Source organism: Pseudorca crassidens, chromosome 15 (assembly GCF_039906515.1).
Source record: "Pseudorca crassidens isolate mPseCra1 chromosome 15, mPseCra1.hap1, whole genome shotgun sequence".
Taxonomy (NCBI): Eukaryota; Metazoa; Chordata; class Mammalia; order Artiodactyla; family Delphinidae; genus Pseudorca; species Pseudorca crassidens.
Genome location: NC_090310.1, coordinates 14,978,568 through 15,000,298, shown reverse-complemented (window position 1 = coordinate 15,000,298; position 21,731 = coordinate 14,978,568). Strand labels below are relative to the sequence as shown.

Below are 21,731 nucleotides of genomic sequence, written 5' to 3'. Positions count from 1 at the left end.
AGCCAGGTCAGCAGCCTGTGGATTTTGATGCTAAGAGAATAGAAAAGACAGTGTTCTGAGCTCCAGCCAATTATTCCAACCGTTTTAGAGCCAAAGTTCCTGAGCAGACAAAAGCATTTTATCTGAAAATAAAGTGGTCCAGTTGATAATTCGGTTGAAATGATAAACTGGTTTAAAATAAATCCTTTAAATCACATTTTTTCCACCTATAATTTAATTCTTGACCAGAGTAAGTTTATTTTCTGACTTGGACTTTTTTTTCTTTTTAAAATTTCTGTTGCATGTTCAGCCAACTAACTCATCATTTGTGATAAGAATAAGCCCGAAGTAACCTAAATGTGAATTGACTTTGGCACATCCATAAAATTGGATATTTTACAGTCCTTTAAAAATTATGTAGAAATGTATTTGATGACATGGAAGTGTGTTCATGCTATGCAATAATGTAAGAAAGCAAAATAAAAAACAGTATTATGGTATAATTCTATTTTATTTTCCCAGGACAGTTGCTGGCATAATTATTTATTAATGTTGCCTCTTTTGCTGTCAAGTGTCCTTGACCATAAGCATATGTGCCAGCTTCAAGGGGACCACTCGTACAGCTTTGTATATACCTCCCCTGCGGGTAGAAGACCAGGACTAGTGCATGATTCACATCTGAGAAAGCTAAAGCAGTACAAGGCCTGAGAACAGCTGACTCTGACTAAGGAAATGGCTTTGATGGGTGAGCCAGGAGAAGCTGCTGAGTTAGGATCAGTCTGTGCTACCCAAGTTTTGTTGGGACAAGGTATTATGAGTGTTTTCATGAGTCAGCCAACATGATCTCGTCCAATAGGGTTCATTCATGCCCTAAGGCTGGTCCCAAGGGATTACCCAAAATTGAAATATATCTATCCTAGATCACGGAAATGACTGGAGAGAGAGGGGTCTAGCTAGAACCTTCCAAGAGTCATAAAAGTTCCCAAAAGTGAGTCTGTTTTAAACATCCACCAAGCTGAGAATGTGAAGCTACTGTACAAAAACTGGCCTATCTCTTGATCTCTCTTCCCTCCACACAGCTGCTACCCTCCAACTCTTGTTAGAAGGGAATTAAACAAGAGTTAGTGAGTGAAGGAAGGGGTGTATAGGGAAATAGTTAAGGGGAGAAATAAGCAGAGTAGAAGCAGGGAAAAGACTAGCAGGGAAGGAGTAGAGGGGGGGAGAGCCAGGGAGAGAGAAGGAGGAATATTGACTCTGTAACAGCCCAAGGAAGGGGAGAGGGATTAATTTTGAAGTTTTGAATACTATACATGACTGAACACTTTAATTACTGAATAGAGACTGTTTGCAACGTTATGTAAGAGTAGGAGTATCTGTTACCTAATAATTAAAGGAAGAGCATGGGTCCTGCCCAAATCTTCATACAGAAGCAGAGGAAAAATACCCCCACTAAATAAAGTTTAAAGAAGCAGTGGGAGACTGAAATGAAATTTTGTTTTTACCACAATCCATGTGTCATGCTTGTTCAAAATATGGTTACATTTATATTTATGTGAATATAGGAGAAATCTGGCAAGAGAGGCTCCAAACTTAACAATGATTACATTTAGGGGGTGGAATTCTTACTTTGTACATTGGATATGTTACTATAAGCAAGTATTAGTTTTATCATTTTAAACAAAAGATTAAAAATCAGAAGACATACTTTTAAAATAAACCAGTAGTTGGTATTATAATAGAATAATCCACAGGTGAGATTTAGAAGGTCTTGGACTTGGACCTGTCTTCTCTAAGTAGTCGTCTCTGTCTCCCACCTCTGAACACAGACCTTACCCTGATATTTCTTATTCTCCTTTCCATTTCCTTTCGACTATGTATGCTCCTGATTGATCTCTTCTTTTTATGATTACCACACATATTTTAAAATTTCCACCTGCTCACTGCTTCTCGTCATCCTTCTGTAGTCTTTCCCCTGTTACATGGCCATATTTCAAAACTTTTAATGCCACATTTGCCTTGTCTGCATTACTGTCAGTTTCATTTGGTAATTCACTATGCAATAATTTCTTTTACAAAACAGAGAATACTGAAAAGTGTTTATATGTTCTGAATTTCTTTTAGATGGGGAGAATAGTCCAGAAATAAAAAAATCAAACCAGAATATTTCTGATGAAAATAAAACCTGTGACATGCTAATGGAGAGATTAACAGGAGACAGTTTCTGGTATTCCATCTTACGTGGACTCTGGGATTTTGATTACCGGTTAGAATCTAATCAAGAAAACCAGCAGAGACATTTAGGACAAGTATCTTTCACCCACAAAAAGATCACACAGGAGAGAAGCCTTGAATGTAATAGATTTGGGGAAAACTATAATCTGAACTCAAACCTTGTTATGCATCAGAGAATTCCTTCAATTAAAATACCCGTTAATTCTGACACACAAGGAAATAGCATCAAGCATATTTCAGACTTCACTTACTATCAGGGAAACTATGTAAGAGAGAATCCTTATGAATATAATGAGTGTGGAAAAATCTTCAATCAACATATTCTTCTTACTACTCATATTCATACTGAGGGGAAACCCAGTGAGTGTGGGAAGGCCTTCAGCCAAAACTCATCTCTTACTCAACCTCAGATAGTACTCACAGGAGAGAAGCCTTATAAGTGTGATGACTGTGGGAAAAGATTCAGCCAGAGGATACATCTTATTCAACATCAGAGAATTCACACAGGAGAAAAACCTTTTATATGCAATGAATGTGGGAAAGCCTTCCGTCAACATTCATCCTTTACTCAACATCTGAGAATTCATACTGGAGAGAAGCCCTATAAATGTAATCAGTGTGGTAAAGCCTTTAGCCGTATCACATCCCTTACGGAACATCATAGACTTCATACTGGAGAGAAACCTTATGAATGTAGTTTTTGTGGGAAAGCCTTCAGCCAAAGGACACATCTTAATCAGCATGAGAGAACTCATACAGGAGAGAAACCCTATAAATGTAATGAATGTGAAAAAGCCTTCAGCCAGAGTGCACACCTTAATCAACATAGGAAAATCCATACTCGGAAGAAATTATGTGAATATAATAAATGTGAGAAAACCTTAAGCCACAGTCCTTCACTTACTCCTCAGCACATAACTCAGAATTTTTAGCTTTGTTCTGGCGGGGGTGGGGGTGGGGTAAGGGACTCATATGAATATATAAATGTAGGAAAATTTTGGTCAGACCTTTTCATCCCATGCAATATCATATTATTCATAGTGGGGAGAAAGGTTATAGATAAACTTTTAATGTGTAGAAGCCAAATAAATTTAGACCTTAAACTAGTAGCATATTATGTTCCCAGGACAGGTTATAAGTAGTGAAAGTAATTTATTTTATAAACAAGATTATATGAGGAGTCATGTTTTAAAACTTTTCTTAATGACCAGAAATCCTGTAGGCAATAACCTATGATTATTCCCCTCTGATTTTTATAGCATAAAGTTTTTAAATTATATAAACACTGATTAATCAAGGCAATGATATAGTATAACCAGTCACATAAACTTGAAATCAATAGAAAAGAGCAATATTTCTTAAACTTCAGTCATTTGTATGCATCCTTTACAGATTTTACCATATTCAGTGTTTACTTAATATTTTCCTTTAAAGGGACTCAGAATTTTTAGCCTTGTCCTAGGAAATATTATTTATGGAAATTGTGAGTTCTGTATGCTAATTATATTCTAATTTCCATCAAAATAAATATATAACTTTGAAATTGAAAATATCCATTGGTGTACCACCTAAGTCTTCTGACCATTTTTTGAGAAGCCATGTGAGAGGATATGGCAGTATTATGTTATTTTTTAGGAATCCTTGCATTATTTTCATCAAATGGGTCCTAGGAGCTTTAAGAAGAGTCTTGGAGGAGACTGAGGGTCATATTGATGAACTTTGAAAAGTGATTCAGAGAAGTCTACTTTTCTATCCTATTATTCTAGTTTTAAAGTTCCCTGTAGCAAACATAGATTTTTGAACTAAAATTGTCATTTCTGTTATTACTGCAGATTTGAATAGAGAGGAGGTTTTATTTTATAATGACAGGGGCTTTATAAGAATTCCTACACCTCCCTGCACCACTGTGGAAGACAGAAGTAGAGTACCATAAAAGAGGATGACTGGTGGTGCCACACTGAGGCTAAGAACCAGGGAAGAGCCTTACTGGCTTATATAAACAACTAAGGAAGTGTTACTAATTGGCTTATTAATTCATTTTATTTATTGAAATATATTTATGTACCACCTTTTTCCAAAAAGAATTTAAGGTGTTTTAATTTGATTTTTATGATTACTGCCTTGTTTGACAGAAATCACTTTTTGACATTACAAAGCATAATAAATATAAACTGTCACAAGCCATGAATAGCTGCAACTAGGAGGCTGCTTCTGTTTCTTGGCTTTCTGTTTTTCTCTTGGTCTTCTCAGGCACGGCTGAAGAAGCCATGAGGCTAAGTAAGAATGCAGTCCCCTTGCTTTCTCACCTTCCTTCTAACATATCTCCCAGCTCAAGGCTTGCCATTTTTTTTTTCCCTGTGAAGGACTAGATATCATAGGCCTTAAGTGAAAGCTGGAATGATTTAAATTTTTTTTAAACTTAAAACACTAAAAACCAAGAAAGTAATGAAATGAATTCATTTCACCATGGAAGTTAAACTTTTCAAAGTACATTTATGTCCCATGCATCAGTGGATGAAATAGTTAATAAAACCCCAAGTTACTGTAGTCATGGAGGATTTCTAATAATATTTTGTGTTCAAATATCTGTGAAATGGAGATCCATTGTCAAGACAGATAAGTTCTGGAAGTGTCTTTTCACCAAAAGGATCTACATTGAACATTTATTTACCCTAAGGAGGCAGAGTATAAAGCACTCAGGTTTCAGGAAGAGAGAGTGAGCCAAGGCAAAGTCTCAGATAGCAGAGGTATGTATGAAAAGAATTAATGGTTAATTACAATTGGTGAAGCCTTTGATCAAAGTTTAATTTTGCAACCAGAGGGGGGAAAAAAGCTGAATAATCCACAAAGAGTGCTAAGGGCTTCAATACAAGGCAGTGTATCTCAGCACAGGGGAAGAAGGAGAGCAGTGTGGGATTTTTCAGGAGAGGATCAGCAGAATTTGGACAATTTCAGAAAAGAGGAGTCGGGACTGAAGAAGACCAGTTGGCCATGGATTTTCAGCAATTCTTCATAAATAGGAATTATAAAATTAGAAGCCTATTATATATCCTTAGGGTCATAAATGATTATGCTTATGTTAACTGTACAGTAAACTGTGTCATTCTGGTGCGAATTCGTTCTCATGTCCTTTGTTGTCTTCAACATGTTCCAAGTTACGTGAATCCTAAGTATATTTATTACATCAAAATTCAAGGAAGCCATAGGAGTAGTACTCATTCAGAAACCTGTTGGTATGATTTATTTCTGTCTAGGAGGGCAAGATATTACCCTTTTACATATATTAATTCATTTGGTCCATCCAACCAGGTGTTGTTGCCTTTTTTTTTATGAAAAGAGATACTTCAGCTTAGACATAATAATAAGTGATTTATTATTCAGGGTTTCTTGGACTGAAATGTCACTAGAACATGGATCATGTTACTCTAATCCAGTGGATACAAACAGTGCCTGGAACAGTGTTTTATAGCACTCTGAAAACATTTGATAACTATATTAAAATTAATAAAATGAGAGATTGCTGCTCAACACAAAAATTCATATGACTCTTTCTCTGAACCTCAGAGTATAAAAGGATTACCATGTTGATAGATTCTCTTATGTCCAAAGGGCTTATGGGTTGGAGAAAAATACTCATCTGGATTTTGATTAATGTTCAATTTATTAATTTAAGGAAACAACTGACATTCTTTAAGCAGCCAACATTCCTCTAATTATTCATAGATGTGCAAATAATAAAAACTTAAGAATTTCTAAAATTAGATATCCCTACTCTTTTAAACACTGATCAGATTTAAACACATGTAAACATTTCATTAAAATCACAAGCCTAGGGCTTCCCTGGTGACACAGTGGTTAAGAATCTGCCTGCCAATGCAGGGGACACGGGTTCGAGCCCTGGTCCGGGAAGATCCCACATGCTGCAGAGCAACTAAGCCTGTGCACCACAACTACTGAGCATGCACTCTAGAGCCCGTGAGCCACAACTACTGAACCTGCGTGCCACAACTACTGAGGCCCACGTGCCTAGAGCCTGTGCTTCATGACAAGAGAAGCCACTGCAATGAGAAGCCTGTGCACCGCAACGAAGAGTAGCCCCTGCTCGCCACAACTAGAGAAAGCCCACACGCAGCAATGAAGACCCAACATAGCCAAAAATAAATAAATAAAATAAATAAATTTTTTTTTTAATTTCAAATTTTATTAAGTGCCTTAAACACATTAAGAAACAGGTAAGAGGTATCCAGATTATAAAAATAATTATACTGAAACTAGTTATAAAAATGTTAACTCTGGGCTTCCCTGGTGGTGCAGTGGTTAAGAATCCGCCTGCCAGTGCAAGGGACACAGGTTTGAGCCCTGGTCCGGGAAGATCCCACATGCCGCAGAGCAACTAAGCCTGTGCTCCACAACTACTGAGCCTGCACTCTAGAGCCCATGAGCCACAACTACCGAAGCCCGCATGCCACAACTACTGAAGCCCGCGTGCCACAACTACTGAAGCCCACGTGCCTAGAGCCCATGCTCCGCAACAAGAGATGCCACCACAATGAGAAGCCCACGCACTGCAACAAAGAGTAGCCCCCACTCGCCACAACTAGAGAAAGCCCGCGTGCAGCAGTGAAGACCCAACACAGCCAAAAATAATAAATAAGATAAATAAATTTATAAAAAAATAAAGTTAAATCCATGGACTTGATGTTTTTATCCTTATTTGAATATTTTCCCAGGGTTCCAATTTTCATATGTTCCTAGGTTTACGTTTTTCTACCAGGTATTATTTGTCTACCTTCCTCAGATTTTAGTAATCTTATTCAACCCAAAATAAGAATAATACTGTAACAGACAAATTAAGTTGAAATTTATGGGTTAGCAACTGTCTGATCTTTAGTTAGGTCATCCATAAAACCTAGTTGCACAGACCAAATATTCTTTGGTCTCGTTTTATAACAAAATATCACTTGTTATGTCATGGGACATTTTAAGACCCTACTTTTATATAGATTGTAAATTTTTGACACTTGAACTTTCCCATAACCATCTGGCCCATTGGCCTGTCATTATGGTATGGTGATCTCGCTGGCTAGCATTATTTAAAGCTTTTATGTGCATCATTAGGATAATTAATGAGGCTATCCAGCTCCTTCTGGAAGAATGCAAGTTTTGTTGTCAGTTTTCCTCTATAGAACATTTGGCTACTTCATCATTTTGCAACATACTGCAACCAACTTTCTGCTTGTTTACTGTATGTAACTGTTAGAGGTGATTAACTGTTGAACCATCTCTCTACTTGGTCTGAGTGACTGTCTGGTTCTTCCTATTTCTTGATATGGTTCAACATTTTCCAGGATTATCTGGCTTGCCCAACACCCCTTTGTTTCTTCTTAACTGATTAAACAGGAACAAATACATATATACACATACATGCATGTATATATACGTATATATGTACATATGCACATACTTAGCAAGAAATATATATATTACTTTTTAAGATCAGTATTGAATTATACATACCATTTACAATCATCCTTTTATGACTGTTATAACACACTTGACTTGAGCATCATTATGAACACTTGGCCTCTTACATAACAAGCAATTCCAATTAACCATTTTTTTAAATGCTCAAATTGTGAGAACTTGGCCAGTGGAAGCTGCATTAAGCTAGCTTCTTTTAATTCTTAGCATTTTATCTGTTATCTGTAAACACGTTCTCATTTTTGGAGGTAAGGTGGTCCAAACCCATTCCAAAATTTTCACTGCTCCAAGATGTGAGTATACTGTCTTTTTTTTTGGCCACGCGCAGCATGTGGGATAAAGTTCCCCAATCAAGGATCGAACCTGCACCCCATGCAGTGGAAGTGTGGACTCTTAACCACTAGACTGCTGGGCAACTCCCAAGATGTGAGAATAGATTCCTCCTCCACTTCCTGCCCAAAGAGTTTTAGATTCTTTTAGTACAGAGTAGTAGAAAAGACCAAAATCTGGGCACTAGGGATGTCCGTGACCATTGAGAGTAAGCAAAAGTCCTGCTGCTACTACAGCCACTGCTATCAGGACACTTTTTAGACTTTATAGAAAACCTTCAAAACTCCACCAAAAGCTATTAGAACTAATAAATGAATTCAGTAAAGTTGCAGGATACAAGATTAATATACAGAAATCATTGCATTTCTATACACTAATGATCTATCAGAAAGAGAAATCAAGAAAAGAATCCCACTTACAATCACATCAAAAAGAATAAAATACATAGGGAATAAATTTAACCAAGGATGTTAAATACCTATACTCTGAAAACTATAAGATACTCATGAAGGAAAGTGAAGATGTTACAGATAAATGGAAAGACGCCCCGTGTTCATGAATTGGAAGAATTCATATTGTTAAAACGTCCATACTACCTGCAGAAAACTATAAGAAGACACTGATGAAAGAAATTAAAGTTGATACAAATAGATGGAGAGATATACCATGTTCTTGGATTGGAAGAACCAACATTGTGAAAATGACTATACTACCAAAAGCAATCTACAGATTCAGTGCAATTCCTGTCAAACTACCACTGGCATTTTTCACAGAACTAGAACAAAAAATTTCACAATTTGTATGGAAACACAAAAGACCCTGAATAGCCAAAGCAATCTTGACAAAGAAAAATGGAGCTGGAGTAATCAGGCTCCCTGACTTCAGACAATGCTACAAAGCTACAGTAATCAAGACAGTATGGTACTGGCAGAAACAAAAACAGAAATATAGATCAATGGAACAGGATAGAAAGCCCAGAGATAAACCCATGCACATATGGTTACCTTATTTTTGATAAAGGAGGAAAGAATATACAGTGGAGAAAAGACAGCCTCTTCAATAAGTGGTGCTAGGAAACTGGACAGCTACATGTAAAAGAATGAAATTAGCAGACTCCCTAACACGATACACAAAAATATACTCAAAATGGATTAAAGACCTAAATGTAAGGCCAAACACAATCAAACTCTTAGAGGAAAACATAGGCAGAACACTCTTTGACGTAAATCACAGCAAGATCCTTTTTGACCCACCTCCTAGAGAAATGGAAATAAAAACAAAAATAAACAAATGGGACCTAATGAAACTTAAAAGCTTTTGCACAGCAAAGGAAACCATAAGACGAAAAGACAACCCTCAGAATGGGAGAAAATATTTGCAAATGAAGTAACTGACAAAGGATTAATCTCCAACATATGCAAGCAGCTCATGCAGCTCAATATCAAAAACACAACCAATCCAGAAATGGGCAGAAACAGACATTTCTCCAAAGAAGATATACAGATTGCCAACAAACACATGAAAGAATGCTCAACATCATTAATCATTAGAGAAATGCAAATCAAAACTACAATGAGATATCATCTCACACCAGTCAGAATGGCCATCATCAAAAAATCTACAAACAATAAATGCTGGAGAGGGTGTGGAGAAAAGGGAACTCTCTTGCACTGTTAGTGGGAATGTAAATTGATACAGCTACTATGGAGAACAGTATGGAGGTTCCTTAAAAAACTAAAAATAGAACTACCATACGACCCAGCAATCCCACTACTGGGCATATACCCTGAGAAAACCATATGTACCACAATGTTCATTGCAGCTCTATTTACAATAGCCAGGACATGGAAGCAACCTAAGTGTCCATTGACAGATGAATGGATAAAGAAGATGTGGCACATATATACAATGGAATATTAGCCATAAAAAGAAACAAAATTGAGTTATTTGTAGTGAGGTGGATGGACCTAGAGTCATACAGAGTGAAGTAAGTCAGAAAGAGAAAAACAGATACTGTATGCTAACACATATATATGGAATCTAAAAAAAAAAAAAAATCATGAAGAACCTAGGGGCAGGACAGGAATAAAGATGCAGACCTACTAGATTATGGACTTGAGGACACCGGGAGGGGGAAGGGTAAGCTGGGAGAAAGTGAGAGAGTGGCATGTACATATATACACTACCAAATGTAAAATAGATAGCTAGTGGGAAGCAGCCACATAGCACAGGGAGATCGGCTCAGTGCTTTGTGTCCACCTAGAGGGGTGGGATAGGGAGGGTGGGTGGGAGGGAGTCGCAAGAGGGAAGAGATATGGGGATATATGTATATGTATAGCTGATTCACTTTGTTATAAAGCAGAAACTAGTACACCATTGTAAAGCAATTATACTCCAATAAAGATGTTAATAAATAAATAAATAAAATGTCCATACTACCCAAAGCAATCTACAGATTTAATGCAATTCTTGTCAAAATACCCATGATATTTTTCACAGAACTACAACAAATAATTCTAAAATTTGTAGGGAACCCAAAAGACCCTGAATAGCCAAAGCAATCTTGAGAAAAAAGAACAAACCCAGAGATATCAGTCTCTCTGACTCTAGGCTACAAAGCTACAGTATGAAACAGTATGGTCCTGGCACATAAACAGACATACTGACAAATTGAACAGAATAGAGAGCCCAGAAATAAACCCGCACGGTTATGGTCAATTAATCTATGACAAATGTGGCAAGAATATACAATGGAGAAAAGATGGTTTATTCAAGAAGTGGTGCTGGGAAAACTGGACAGCCACATATAAAAGAATAAAAGTAGATCATTTTCTCACACCATGAAAACAAATAAACTGGAAATTATTAAAGACCTAAATGTAAGACCTGAAACCATAAAACACCTAGAAGGAAATATAGGCAGAACACTCTTTGACATAGGTCTTAGAGATATTTTTTTGGATCTGTCTCTTCAGGTAAGCGAAATGAAAGCAAAAATAAACTATGGGACAGAATCAAACTTAAAAGCTTTTGCACAGCATAGGAAACCATCAGCAAAATGAAAAGGCAAGTGTCCATGGACAGATGAATGGGTAAAGAAGATGTGAGATATATATATATATATATATACACACACAATAGAATACTACTCAGCCATAAAAAGAATGAAATATTGCCATTGCAGCAACATGGATGGACCCAGAGATTAACATACTAAGTGAAGTAAGTTAGAGAAAGACAAATGCCATATGATATCACTTATATGTGGAACCTAAAAAAATGATACAAATGAACTTATTTACAAAACAGAAACAGACTCAGACATAGAAAACAAACCTACAGTTGCTAAAGGGGAAAGAGGGAGAGGAGGGATAAATTAGCACTTTGGGATTAACATATACCCACTAGTATATATAAAATAGGTAATCAACAAGGACCTACTGTATAGCACAGGGAACTCTACTCAATATCTTGTAATAACCTATAATTTAAAAGAATGTGAAAAAGAATCTGAATCACGTTGCTGTACACCAGAAACTAACAGACATTGTAAATCAACTATACTTCAATTTAAAAAATTCGACAACACATTAAAAGGATCAAAAAACATGATCAAGTGAAATTTATCCCTGGGATGCAAGAATGGCTCAACATACACAAATCAATCAATGTTATATACCACATTAATAGAATGAAAGATAAAAATCATATGATCCTCTCAATGGATGCAGAAAAAAACATTTGACAATCCTGTCATGATTTAAAAAAAAAATCAACAAATTGGGTATAAAAGGATATACTAAAGATATCTGCATTCCTATGTTTATTGTAGCATTATTCACAAAAGCCAAGATATGGAAATAACCTTAGTAGTGTCTGATGAATGAATAAGGAAATGTCATATATATATATATATATATATACACAAAATACTATATATATTTTTACATTATATATATGTGTATATATTATATAAATACAAAATGCCATCTCTATATATGTATATACAAAATACCATAGACTGTGTGACTTATAAAAACAGAAATTAATTGCTTACAGTTCTGGAGGCTGGGAAATCCAAGATCAAGGTGCCAAAACATCTGTGTTTAGTAAGGGCCCACTTCCTGGTTCATAGATAGTGCCTTTTTGCTGTGGCCTCACATGGTGGAAGGGAGCAAGGGAGTTTTCTTGGAGTCCTTTTGTAAAAGAGATTGAATCCCATTAATGAGGGCAAAGCCTAATCACTTCCTCAAAGCCCCATCTCCTAATACCTTCACAGTGGAGGTTAGGATTCAAGATAAGAATTTTGGAAGGACACAACATTCATACCATAGCAGTGACCGTGAGGAGAAATGGATGAGAAGGATGGGTTGGGGGGCAGGGGGTGGAGGGAGAGAGAGAGGGAGATTGAATATGAGAATGAATAATGTGTATATGGGTTATGGGTTAGGGGACTGGATGGCTGACCAAGAAGCTTATCAAATGTGGGGATGTTTTACTCCTTTCCAAAAGCATCTGATTCATGTCTTACACCATGGATGATTGCATGTTGTTTTCCATTTTCTAAGTGCCAACTTCTTTATAGGTTAAATTTTTGTGGGTGCAAGCAGCCGACATTGACTCTGGTTGTATAGTCTCTTCAGGACACCTCCCTCAGGATGCAGTAGCTCCAGGATGCAGTAGCTCCAGTCACCTCCCATCTTCCGATCAGAGCACTCAAGATTCATATTCCTGGAAGGTAATTTGATTGGTTCAGCTTGGGCCTCGTGCTAAACAAAGATGGAGGACCTTGATTGGCAGACCCATTGAAGCTACAGACACAGGAATTCACAAAGGCAAATCAAGGTGTTTTTACCACAGCAGACAGGACACTAAGGGGTGATAGGACTCAATCGGATCCCCCAAAATGGTATAAAGATTCCCTTAAACTGAGGACATTGAAGATACAGCAGATGCAGAAAAAAAGCCTTTTCAGAGTGTCCCTTACCTGACTAAAGGCAGAGCTTTCTTTTTTTTTAAGACAATAGCTATTCTTTTAATATATATTTTTTTAATATTTATTTATTTTGGCTGGGCCGGGTCTTAGTTGAGGCATGTGGACTCCTTAGTTGAAGAAAGTGGGATCTAGTTCCCTGACCAGGGATCGAACCCGGGCCCTCTGCACTGGGAGCAAGGAGTCTTACCCACCAGACCACCAGGGAAGTCCCTAAAGGCAGAGCTTTCTAAGAGTGAAGCTGCCGTAAATCCCCTCTCAGGGGAGATTCCAGCTAGGAAGGAGACCAACAAACCACTGGCACCAGGATGAGAAATTGTACAAACAAACATTATCACAAACTGTTATACTTTCCATTGTTCTCATAAAAGCCCATTTGCCTTTCCTAAAAGTCCACTTGTTTTCCCAGAGGCCCTTTCTCCCTCCTTCCTTCCCCCTATTAAGTTGGTATATAATCTCCTATTTCTAGTTGTCCAGGAGTCTCTTCATCTGCTCCTGCATGCATGTGTAAATAAACCTTGTCTTTTCCCCTGGTAATCTATTATCACTTCATTCACAGCCCCACCATCGACACTCAAACCTGTTAGTAGAGGGAAAGTTTTCCTCCCAGTGAGGGTTGGAAAAAATCAGCAGATGTTTTTTCTACCTTCGATGGTGTGAAATGATTTGATTTGCATTTTAAAAAATCATTCTGGGGGGACTTCCCTTGTGGTCCAGTGGTAAAGAGTCCACCTTACAATGCAGGGGACACAAGTTCAATACCTGGTCAGGGAATTAAGATCCCACATGCCATGGGGCAACTAAGCCCACACACCACAACTACTGAGCTCGCGCACCTCAACTACAGCCCACATACCTGAAACTACAGAGCCTGTGTGCACTGGAGCCTGCGTGCCACAACTAGAGAGGAGAAAACCCACACACCACAACTAGAGAGATGCCCGCGCTGCAATGGAAGATCCCGCATGCCTCAGTGAAGATCCAGCGTGCCGCAACTAAGCCCCGACACAGCCAAAAATAAATAAATAAATAATAAATCTTAAAAAAAAATCACTCTGGGTATGTCATTGGTTTTATTAACAAGAGAAGTTGTAAGTTTGCTTGTAAAAGAAAGGAATTTAAGTTCATAGCTAGAGGGAAATATGATATCCCAGAAAAGTTTTTGTTCATATGAAATAATGCATATAAAGTTATTACCACTTTCATTGAAAATTAGCTCCCATTTCTGAAATTTCAAACATCTCACACTCTCCCCACCACCATCTCTCCTTTTAAATTCACTTACTAAGCGTGCCCTTGGCCTTAATTCTTTATCTGAATGCACACTTCAATCTAATGACACCACTTTTTTTTTTTAACCCTCCATTAGCTCCCTCCTAGTCTAGCAATTCCCTAACAAGAGCCTAATACGTTCCCAGCCTTCCTTCTAACTGAGAAGGCGTCAGCAGCAGCCCACATGTATATGTACCCACACCAGACTTCTCTCCATCTCACAGATATTGAAAATTAACACCTAAAGTCATACTAGACATAAAAATCTCCCGAACTTTATCTTAAATACAACTGCTGGGGGTGGAAACGCTTAAACATTTCAGTCTCACCATTTGGCAGCGTCCAATGTTTCAACGTTTGATGAATGAATTAAGTTCCTTTGATTTGGAAGGCCTTGTCCAATGCCTGGGAGCTCAACAGAAAAAGAGGGAAACTAAGTGGAACGGATAAAGGAAAGGCCGAATCCCAGCGCTCCAGCCGCCGTGCAGGTATGGAAAGCAGAGGTCAAAATCTCCAGTTAAGCCGCAGCCCGCGGCTCCTTTTAAGGGGGAGTGGGCGGAGCCCTGACTTTAACCCCGCCCAGGACTGAGGGGACTCGCGGCCAATGAGAGGGCGGTCCGGGGTGGAGCGACCTGCGAGCGACGTGACGCCATCACGCTCCGGTCGGCGCTCCGCAGGGCGTGCGCCGGAACAGTGGACTCTGTAGGTGACCGACGCCGCGCTTCGCAATAGAAGTGGGGTGGATTTTGGAGACCGAAGCACCGCGTCGTGGGAGCCCTCCAGGCGAGTCGAGTCGAGTCACCCGACCTCGGGGTTTTAGGGGCGAAGGGATCAATCATCCCCAACCTTCCTCAGGCTGGGCGGCATGGACTCACTATTAATTGATCTCGAAAGCAATGCCAAGTCAAGGTCTCCGGTGGAGAGGACACCACGGCCTCGCCGCGTCGGCCTTTCGTGCCCCAAGTAGCCAGGCTGTGAGCGTCTGGGGAGAGGCAGCCCAGCGGGATGGAAAGCAGTAGGGACGCCAGTAAAGGCCAGTGTTTATTAGCGCTGTCGGGCACCTTACAGGTTAAATCTTCAAACCACTCCTGTGAGTAAGCCCTGTTGTTATTCCCATTTTGCAGTGGGGGAAACTGAGGCTTAGAGAGGTTAAAATTACAGCTTTGTAAACAGTATAAAGATGGGAAGTTGAGTAGTTAAGGAAATAATGAAATGTTTAAGCAACTCTAAAGCGGTGATTCCAGAGGGCCAACAAAAGCTGTTTCTGAACTGGGGCAGTTCTAGTGACAAAATTCATTTGGTGAGTCACAACCATCAGAATATTTAACTTTGGAATTTGTTTACAGGTGACCAAAGCCACACAATGTCAATAGCTCGTTCATCTGTCCATGCCAAATGGGTCGTGGGGAAGGTGATTGGGACAGCAATGCAAAAAACTGCTAAAGTGAGAGTGACCAGACTTGTTCTGGATCCCTATTTATTAAAGGTAAGGAACATCTCTATTTTCAGGTGGCATTGATAAATCACCAACATGTTCTGGGTTCTGAGCAGAAAAACACTCCTCTGTCAGTAAAGGTGCATTGAGCATCTGCTGCACACCAGACATTGTGCTGGTCTGTGGGTGTAACAAATGGTTCACACTCACACTTTAGAGACACATAGAGTTGATTTCAATTCAGTCTGTTAACTGCTGTAGTCATTCTATGTGCAACGTACTGTGGGAGCAGAAGACTCCTCATTCTTCCTTCCCAGGTTGCTGAGGAGAGCATTCTTGATTATATAAGACATATGAGCTGAAGCTTCAAAAGGATTTTATCCAGAGGACCAGTTGGGGGGCAGGAGGAGTTGGGGGAGTCATTCCATGATGAATAGTTTGTGGAAGTTCTTTTAGCCATGTATTTACCTAAAACAAATAGACTGCTAGTTATTTCGGCAGCAAAAATGGGTTTATTCGGGATCAGCAGAGAATTGCAATTCAGGGTCTGCAACATGGTGAGCCACATGCGAGTCTCCCACAAAAGTGGTGCGGTGACCGGGGAGGAGAGTGCTTTTACAGAGGGGAAAGGAAGTTGGGAGGGGATGGTAAACAAAGAGTCCATGACTCTTGACTGGCTGAGTTGTTGCCGGGAAAGAAGAGCATGTCTTTCTTCCTGTTGAGCTCTGCTATCATCACAGGGTGTGAGAGCTTCCCCTTCTGGTCTCCTGACTCTGTTTAATTGAGGTTTCTGTTTATTAATTCCTTACACATGAAAGGGCATGACATTCTAACTGGAGCAGCAAGTGGTTCGGCAATGTTGAGCCCAGAACTTGGCATTAAGTAGATGCTGTTGTTGAATGAACGTGAGAAGGATTGGAGCTGGAGTATGAAGGGTCTTTTATGTTGTGTTTTGGATTTCATCCTATAAGCAGAGGAGACAGAGATAGTGATGAGGAGTGGAGGTAAGGAAATGGGTAAGGAGGTTATTGCAGATGTCTAGGATGGAAATAGTAAAGAACTGAACAGTCCTGGGAGCAGTGAGGATGGAGTGGAAAAAGATTTCAGGAAAGAAGGGACAGCGTCCTTGATTTGGTAGATGTGCAAGGGAGGGAGGGGGAAGTGCCAAGGCTGTTTCTGCATTCAAGGTTGCGCACACTGGTGGGCACAAATGCTGTTTGTTATCTAGGATCAAAAACACAGGAGCCTTTTCAGGGTCTTGTGATGCTGGGGAGATCCCAGCCGGAAGAAGGACGTTGGATCTCATTGTCCTCCTAGCCCTTCGACTCTCCCTCAAAGCTTCTCAATGAAATGGCTTGATCCCAAAGCAAAAACAAAAACAAGACCACAGGAGCAAGTTGAAGAGTGATGGCATGATCATTGGCCTTAGAATCAGAGGGCCTTAGTTTGAGTACTGGCTGTTGGTTACTAGCCGTGCACATTACTTCACCTCCTTGAGCTTGTTTTTCTCATCTGTTAAATGGGACTACATGCTGTGGCAGGGTTGTCTTGAGGAATAGGTGATGCTAGTTCTCATCTGTGGCTTGTTTGTAATACTTTGAGTGAGGCATGAAGCTAAGTGCTTTATGAACATTATAATGTTTCATTCTCTTGATAACTTTAGAGGCGCAGGCATTGGAGCCTCATTTTATGGTGGGGGAAAAAAACCTGAGCTTGGAGTAGTTAAGTGACTTGTCCCAAATCACACAGCTAGTGGTGAGATAGTGTGTTTTTAGGCTGGAGAGAAGGCTCTACTGGGAAGGAAGAGTTTAAATATTGTAGAAGAGGATGATAATTGATAGAGCAAGGGTACTGCAGGAAATAAGCAGGAGAGCTCCAGACAAGATCAGTTCTAGAAAAGTCATTGCCGTTTTCCAGAAATTAAGCAGCTAATTTTTGTATTGGAAGTCTCCGTAAGTATGTTATCTATTTTTTCCCCCAAGTTCCAGCTTGTTTTCTGCGCATTCCTTTTTCAGATTTTGTACTGCATTGCCAGGTCATGGATGGGAACTACTGATTTGTTTCCTCCTTCTCTCAACAGTATTTTAATAAGCGAAAAACCTACTTTGCCCATGATGCTCTCCAGCAGTGCACCGTTGGAGATATTGTGCTTCTCAAAGCTCTACCTGTCCCGAAAACAAAGCACGTGAAGCATGAACTGGCTGAGATAATTTTCAAAGTTGGACAAGTCATAGATCCAGTGACCGGAAAGCGCTGTGCGGGAACCACCTACCTGGAGAGTCCAGTCAGTCTGGAAACCACCCACCTAAGCAAAAACCTGGAAAAACTCGATCTCTCTTCAACACAGTGAAGGAGGATTGGAAAACGGAGCCAAAAGGGAAGGATTTCTAAGTTTGCTTTATGGAAAAATTTTTATAAGTTTCCTCACAAACCGTCCAGTTTCTCTTCTGGTATTTATGAACTAGCTAAAAGTAAATGAAGTAAAGGCCTTGTTATAATTTTTCATAAAGTTTTACAGTCATGTTTCAAATTTCCTTCTCAGCGAACATACTTTCCTGTTACACTAAGTGTGCCTAGCAGTGCGCTATATTGTTTGTAAGCTCACTGTTTTAGAAGGTGTTTTTTTGTTTTTGTTTTCATTCAAAGGAATCTGGAATTTATCTTAGAACTTTTATTTTGGGAGAAGAAAACCTTTTGGTATCATAAACAGATAAGACCACATTAAGTGCATATTTATTTTTGATACTATATATTTGAAACTAAGTTTTTCTCTGATTTAGCCAATTCCAAATGGAAACAATTAACATGCTGGGGTCAGATTTTATCAGATTAAAGTCTGTATTAATAAGCATGTTGACACGCAGAAAATAAAACTAAAATTCTGTCACTTTTCTCCTGTATCCTAGGCTAGATTAAATAGGAATGAGTTCTTAAAATCTGATACATTGATGAAGTGGTAGAATTTCTCACATGCATTTGAGTTGGAGAGTTTCAGAGTTTTATTGCTGTTCATTGATAAACTGTGATAACTTAGGTTTTGACCTGATGAAACACTGAGCTATATATTTCAGTTTTCTGGCTCCCAGAAGGGACTTGGAGTATATTTCAACCTCAACAAATATGTCAGTAGTTGAGTAATAACCACAGGCACTGCCCCCTCCTCAGGGCTTATAATCTCCTGGGCAGGTATGCACAAGTATCTTCATGACAAACACAGAAACACATGGGTGGGGGAGAAATTGGGGTAACTTTCCAGAAAAAAATTAGAGAATGCTAGAACTGAATCTTAAAGGAAGAGTCTCCAGGTTAGTGCATGAGGCATTTGGAAAGGGCATTCCAGGCAGAGGAAGGGGGTGTAAAGTCCTCGAAGGATGAGAGAAAGGACTGTAACCAAGGGGTTTTGGAAGCGGTGAGCACTGCTGGGACATTGAACAAGCGTGGAACTCAAGTAGAGCAATAGGCAGGAATTGTAAGTGGTGGTGGGTTGTTTAATGTTTTAAAGAGTGATATAACTAGATTCACATTTCTGTAAAGTAATAGCATCTGTGTCAGGAATAGACTGGAATGGGAAGGATTGGAGGTAGGGAGACAGTGACCTGTTCAAAGATTGGTCCTAAGACATAAACTGAGTTGGGCAGGGAAGATGAAAAGAAGATAGATGATGTTCCGAAGTAGAACTCTCAGAGAGGATGAACCGAAGGGAGGCATCTTAGACTGTCTGCCAAGGGGGTGGCTATGCGGTACTGGTTATCCTGGAGGGGAGAGGACACCTGTCCAAGCTATCTCTAAAAGCTCAAATATTTTAAAGGCTTACCTATACTCTAATGTATCATTTTTATCTTAACATAGATACTTTTCCTGAAAATCTTGGTGTAAAAATTATCCTCCAGGAAGATGCCCCATGTTTATCCTATGACACTGTAACCTAAGCCACACACCTGTGAAATAAGAGTATCTCCTTCCCCCCAGTAAAAAGCACTGGGTTAATGGAACTTCAGAGCAAAATGATAGTGGAGAAAAAAGTGCAGAATGAGTGGCCTAATACTAAACACAAAAGCCAGGTCAGCAAAGAAATGCCTTCCAAGTTAACATTTCAGGAAAATAGACTTGAAAGCATTTGTCTCCTGAAATAGAGCTGAGAAATTGGGGAATATGTAAGAAAGTCACACCGACACCCCTGGCTTGAAGAGGCCCTGCCTCCCACAGTGCAGGATGGCAGACATGTCCTTTCCGCCCTGGTGAGAACTCCAGCCTCCCTTTTGCGTCTCTGCAGCCTCTATGGCCTCACGAAGCGTAAGCCAGTTGAGATCAGGAGCTGGCCTGATCAACAGCCTCTGGCCTCCTGTCCCTGTGTGCCTGGCCTCCTTTCCACCAGATGCCTCTCCCTGGTCTGGGGCAGATCCTTGTTTCCCTTCCTCCATCCACAGGATCCACTTCTGTTCTCCCTGGTGGCTCCTTGCCATATTAACATGTTCAAACATTGCCCCAGTCAGAGAAACTCCTGCACCCCTGGAGCCCCCTCCCCCTTCCTTCGCCTCCAAAGATTACCAGCTTCAGAGAACCCCTCAGTCCGCAAGCCCAGTTCCTGCCCCCAGCCCTCCTAGCAGAGACCTCCCAGCTCCCCAGTCCAGAGTGTCGTGGTCTGAACGCGGGTTGGAAAAGAATTTCCAGACATGAGGCAGAATGTAAAGAAGACAATTTATTAGAGGGAAGGGTTGCTGCCAGAACAGCGGGCCGACTTCCTAGTATGGGAGAGCCGAGCAGGAACATGTGCTATTGATCAGTTTTTATAGCAGAAAAACAAAGGACTGGTCCGAGGTGAAAATTTCGTTTACCAATTGGTCGGGGCACATATACCTTCCTTCTCTAGGGTGGGAGTGGGACAGGCCAGATGCCTTTCCTTATTTGGGACAGGTCCTGTTGCCCAGATGGGCGTCGCCCAGGTGGGCTCAGGAATTTTGTAACCATCGCAACATGGTGGGGAGGGCGAGTAAGAGTCCGGTAAGGGGTGCTAAGGGGTGTAACGCTGACACTTTTTCAGGCAGGGTCGTACTTTGCCCTTGAAGCACCTTTGTCCTGGGAGCACCACACAGGATTCGCACTGGCCTTGAAAAGCTCCCTTTGGTGGCTGGGGAGCTCCTCCCTGTTTCTCTCCCTTTTCTAACTGTCCAGCTCACTTTCTGCGGGCCTTGTCTTGGTTGCGGTTTCATGAGAACATTTGTGGCTATTTTATCTTGCCACAGGATACATTTCCCCCCAACAGTGCCATCCTGACCCACGCCCTTCTTTAGGCTGTTTCCTTGGCCAGGCGGAGTTGTCCTCCCTCCTTCCACGAGTCAACTCTTTCCCTTGGGACTGCGCTATTGTGCCAGCTCCCCAGGGTCTATCCTCCACTTCCCAGGCACCACCGGTTACATGCTCTCCCGTCCGTGTTCCCTCCCTTTTCTCCATTTCAACACTTGACACTCCAGTCATTTCACATCCAGCCCCACCAGACTGGGACGGCTCGAGGGCGAGGATGGGGCCCAGCCCACCGGTGCTGAAATCAACGGGAACAATGGAGTCTGGAGACCACGAGAGAACCTGAGTGTGCGTCCATCCAGAATGCTTCTATTACAGCGTAATAGGCAATATATTTACACGGAGCAAAATCCAAAAGGGTATTCGGGGAGAAGCCCGCCCCCCCCAGCTTCGCACCCCAGCTCCTTGATTCCCCTAGGAACCGTGTTACTCTCCCCTTGTGGATCTCTCCACGTGGGTTCAAGCCTTGCCCTTGTTCCTTTGGCGCACCCTGTGTTACGCACCGAGCTCCTTTCGCTGGAGCTTAAAGTCTCAAAATAGGTTTTTCTCCGGGTTCCCTTTCTCGCGGCTCGCAGCTGCTGGACCTCAGCGCCGGCACGCACTGCGGACGCGACCGCCGCGGGCCCCGCTCCCCCTGGCGGCCGCGCCCCGCACTGCAGCGGTATCGCGCCCGCCCCGCCCTGCCCCGCCCCCGCCTCGGCTGGCCCG

At 40.7% G+C, this 21,731-nt stretch overlaps 3 protein-coding genes across 8 annotated transcripts in view; 2 read left to right on the top strand and 1 right to left on the bottom strand.

The window, feature by feature from the left end:
• ZNF713 (zinc finger protein 713) overlaps positions 1–5,326 on the top strand; it is a 30,338-nt gene extending 25,012 nt beyond the window's left edge. For all 3 annotated transcript variants that reach the window (XM_067706028.1, XM_067706029.1, XM_067706030.1), the window contains one exon: positions 2,101–5,326. In XM_067706028.1, coding sequence (XP_067562129.1) covers positions 2,101–3,143 — 1,043 coding nt within the window. In that variant the 3' untranslated portion in view covers positions 3,144–5,326. The remainder of the gene's footprint in view (positions 1–2,100) is intronic.
• SEPTIN14 (septin 14) overlaps positions 1–14,814 on the bottom strand; it is an 82,589-nt gene extending 67,775 nt beyond the window's left edge. Inside the window, exons 1-3 of one of the 2 annotated variants that reach the window (XM_067706031.1) lie at positions 14,617–14,814; positions 12,554–12,753; positions 12,080–12,218 (exon numbers count right to left, since the gene is read on the bottom strand). The gene's annotated coding sequence lies outside the window, so the exon portion shown is untranslated. Of the gene's footprint in view, positions 1–12,079; positions 12,219–12,553; positions 12,772–14,616 lie in introns of those variants that run through there. The other variant, XM_067706032.1, reaches the window with a different exon arrangement.
• Positions 14,815–14,911: 97 nt separating this feature from the next.
• MRPS17 (mitochondrial ribosomal protein S17) lies at positions 14,912–18,614 on the top strand. Of its 3 annotated transcripts, none has more exons than XM_067706038.1 (3): positions 14,912–15,070; positions 15,634–15,773; positions 17,803–18,614. In XM_067706038.1, the coding sequence occupies exons 2-3, from the start codon at positions 15,651–15,653 to the stop codon at positions 18,070–18,072; spliced, it is 393 nt and encodes a 130-aa protein (XP_067562139.1). In that variant the 5' UTR covers positions 14,912–15,070; positions 15,634–15,650; the 3' UTR covers positions 18,073–18,614. The 3 variants fall into 3 exon arrangements, with proteins under 3 accessions (XP_067562139.1, XP_067562138.1, XP_067562140.1); XM_067706037.1 differs by having other exon boundaries at positions 14,920–15,377; XM_067706039.1 differs by having other exon boundaries at positions 14,923–15,261.
• Positions 18,615–21,731: the final 3,117 nt, after the last annotated feature.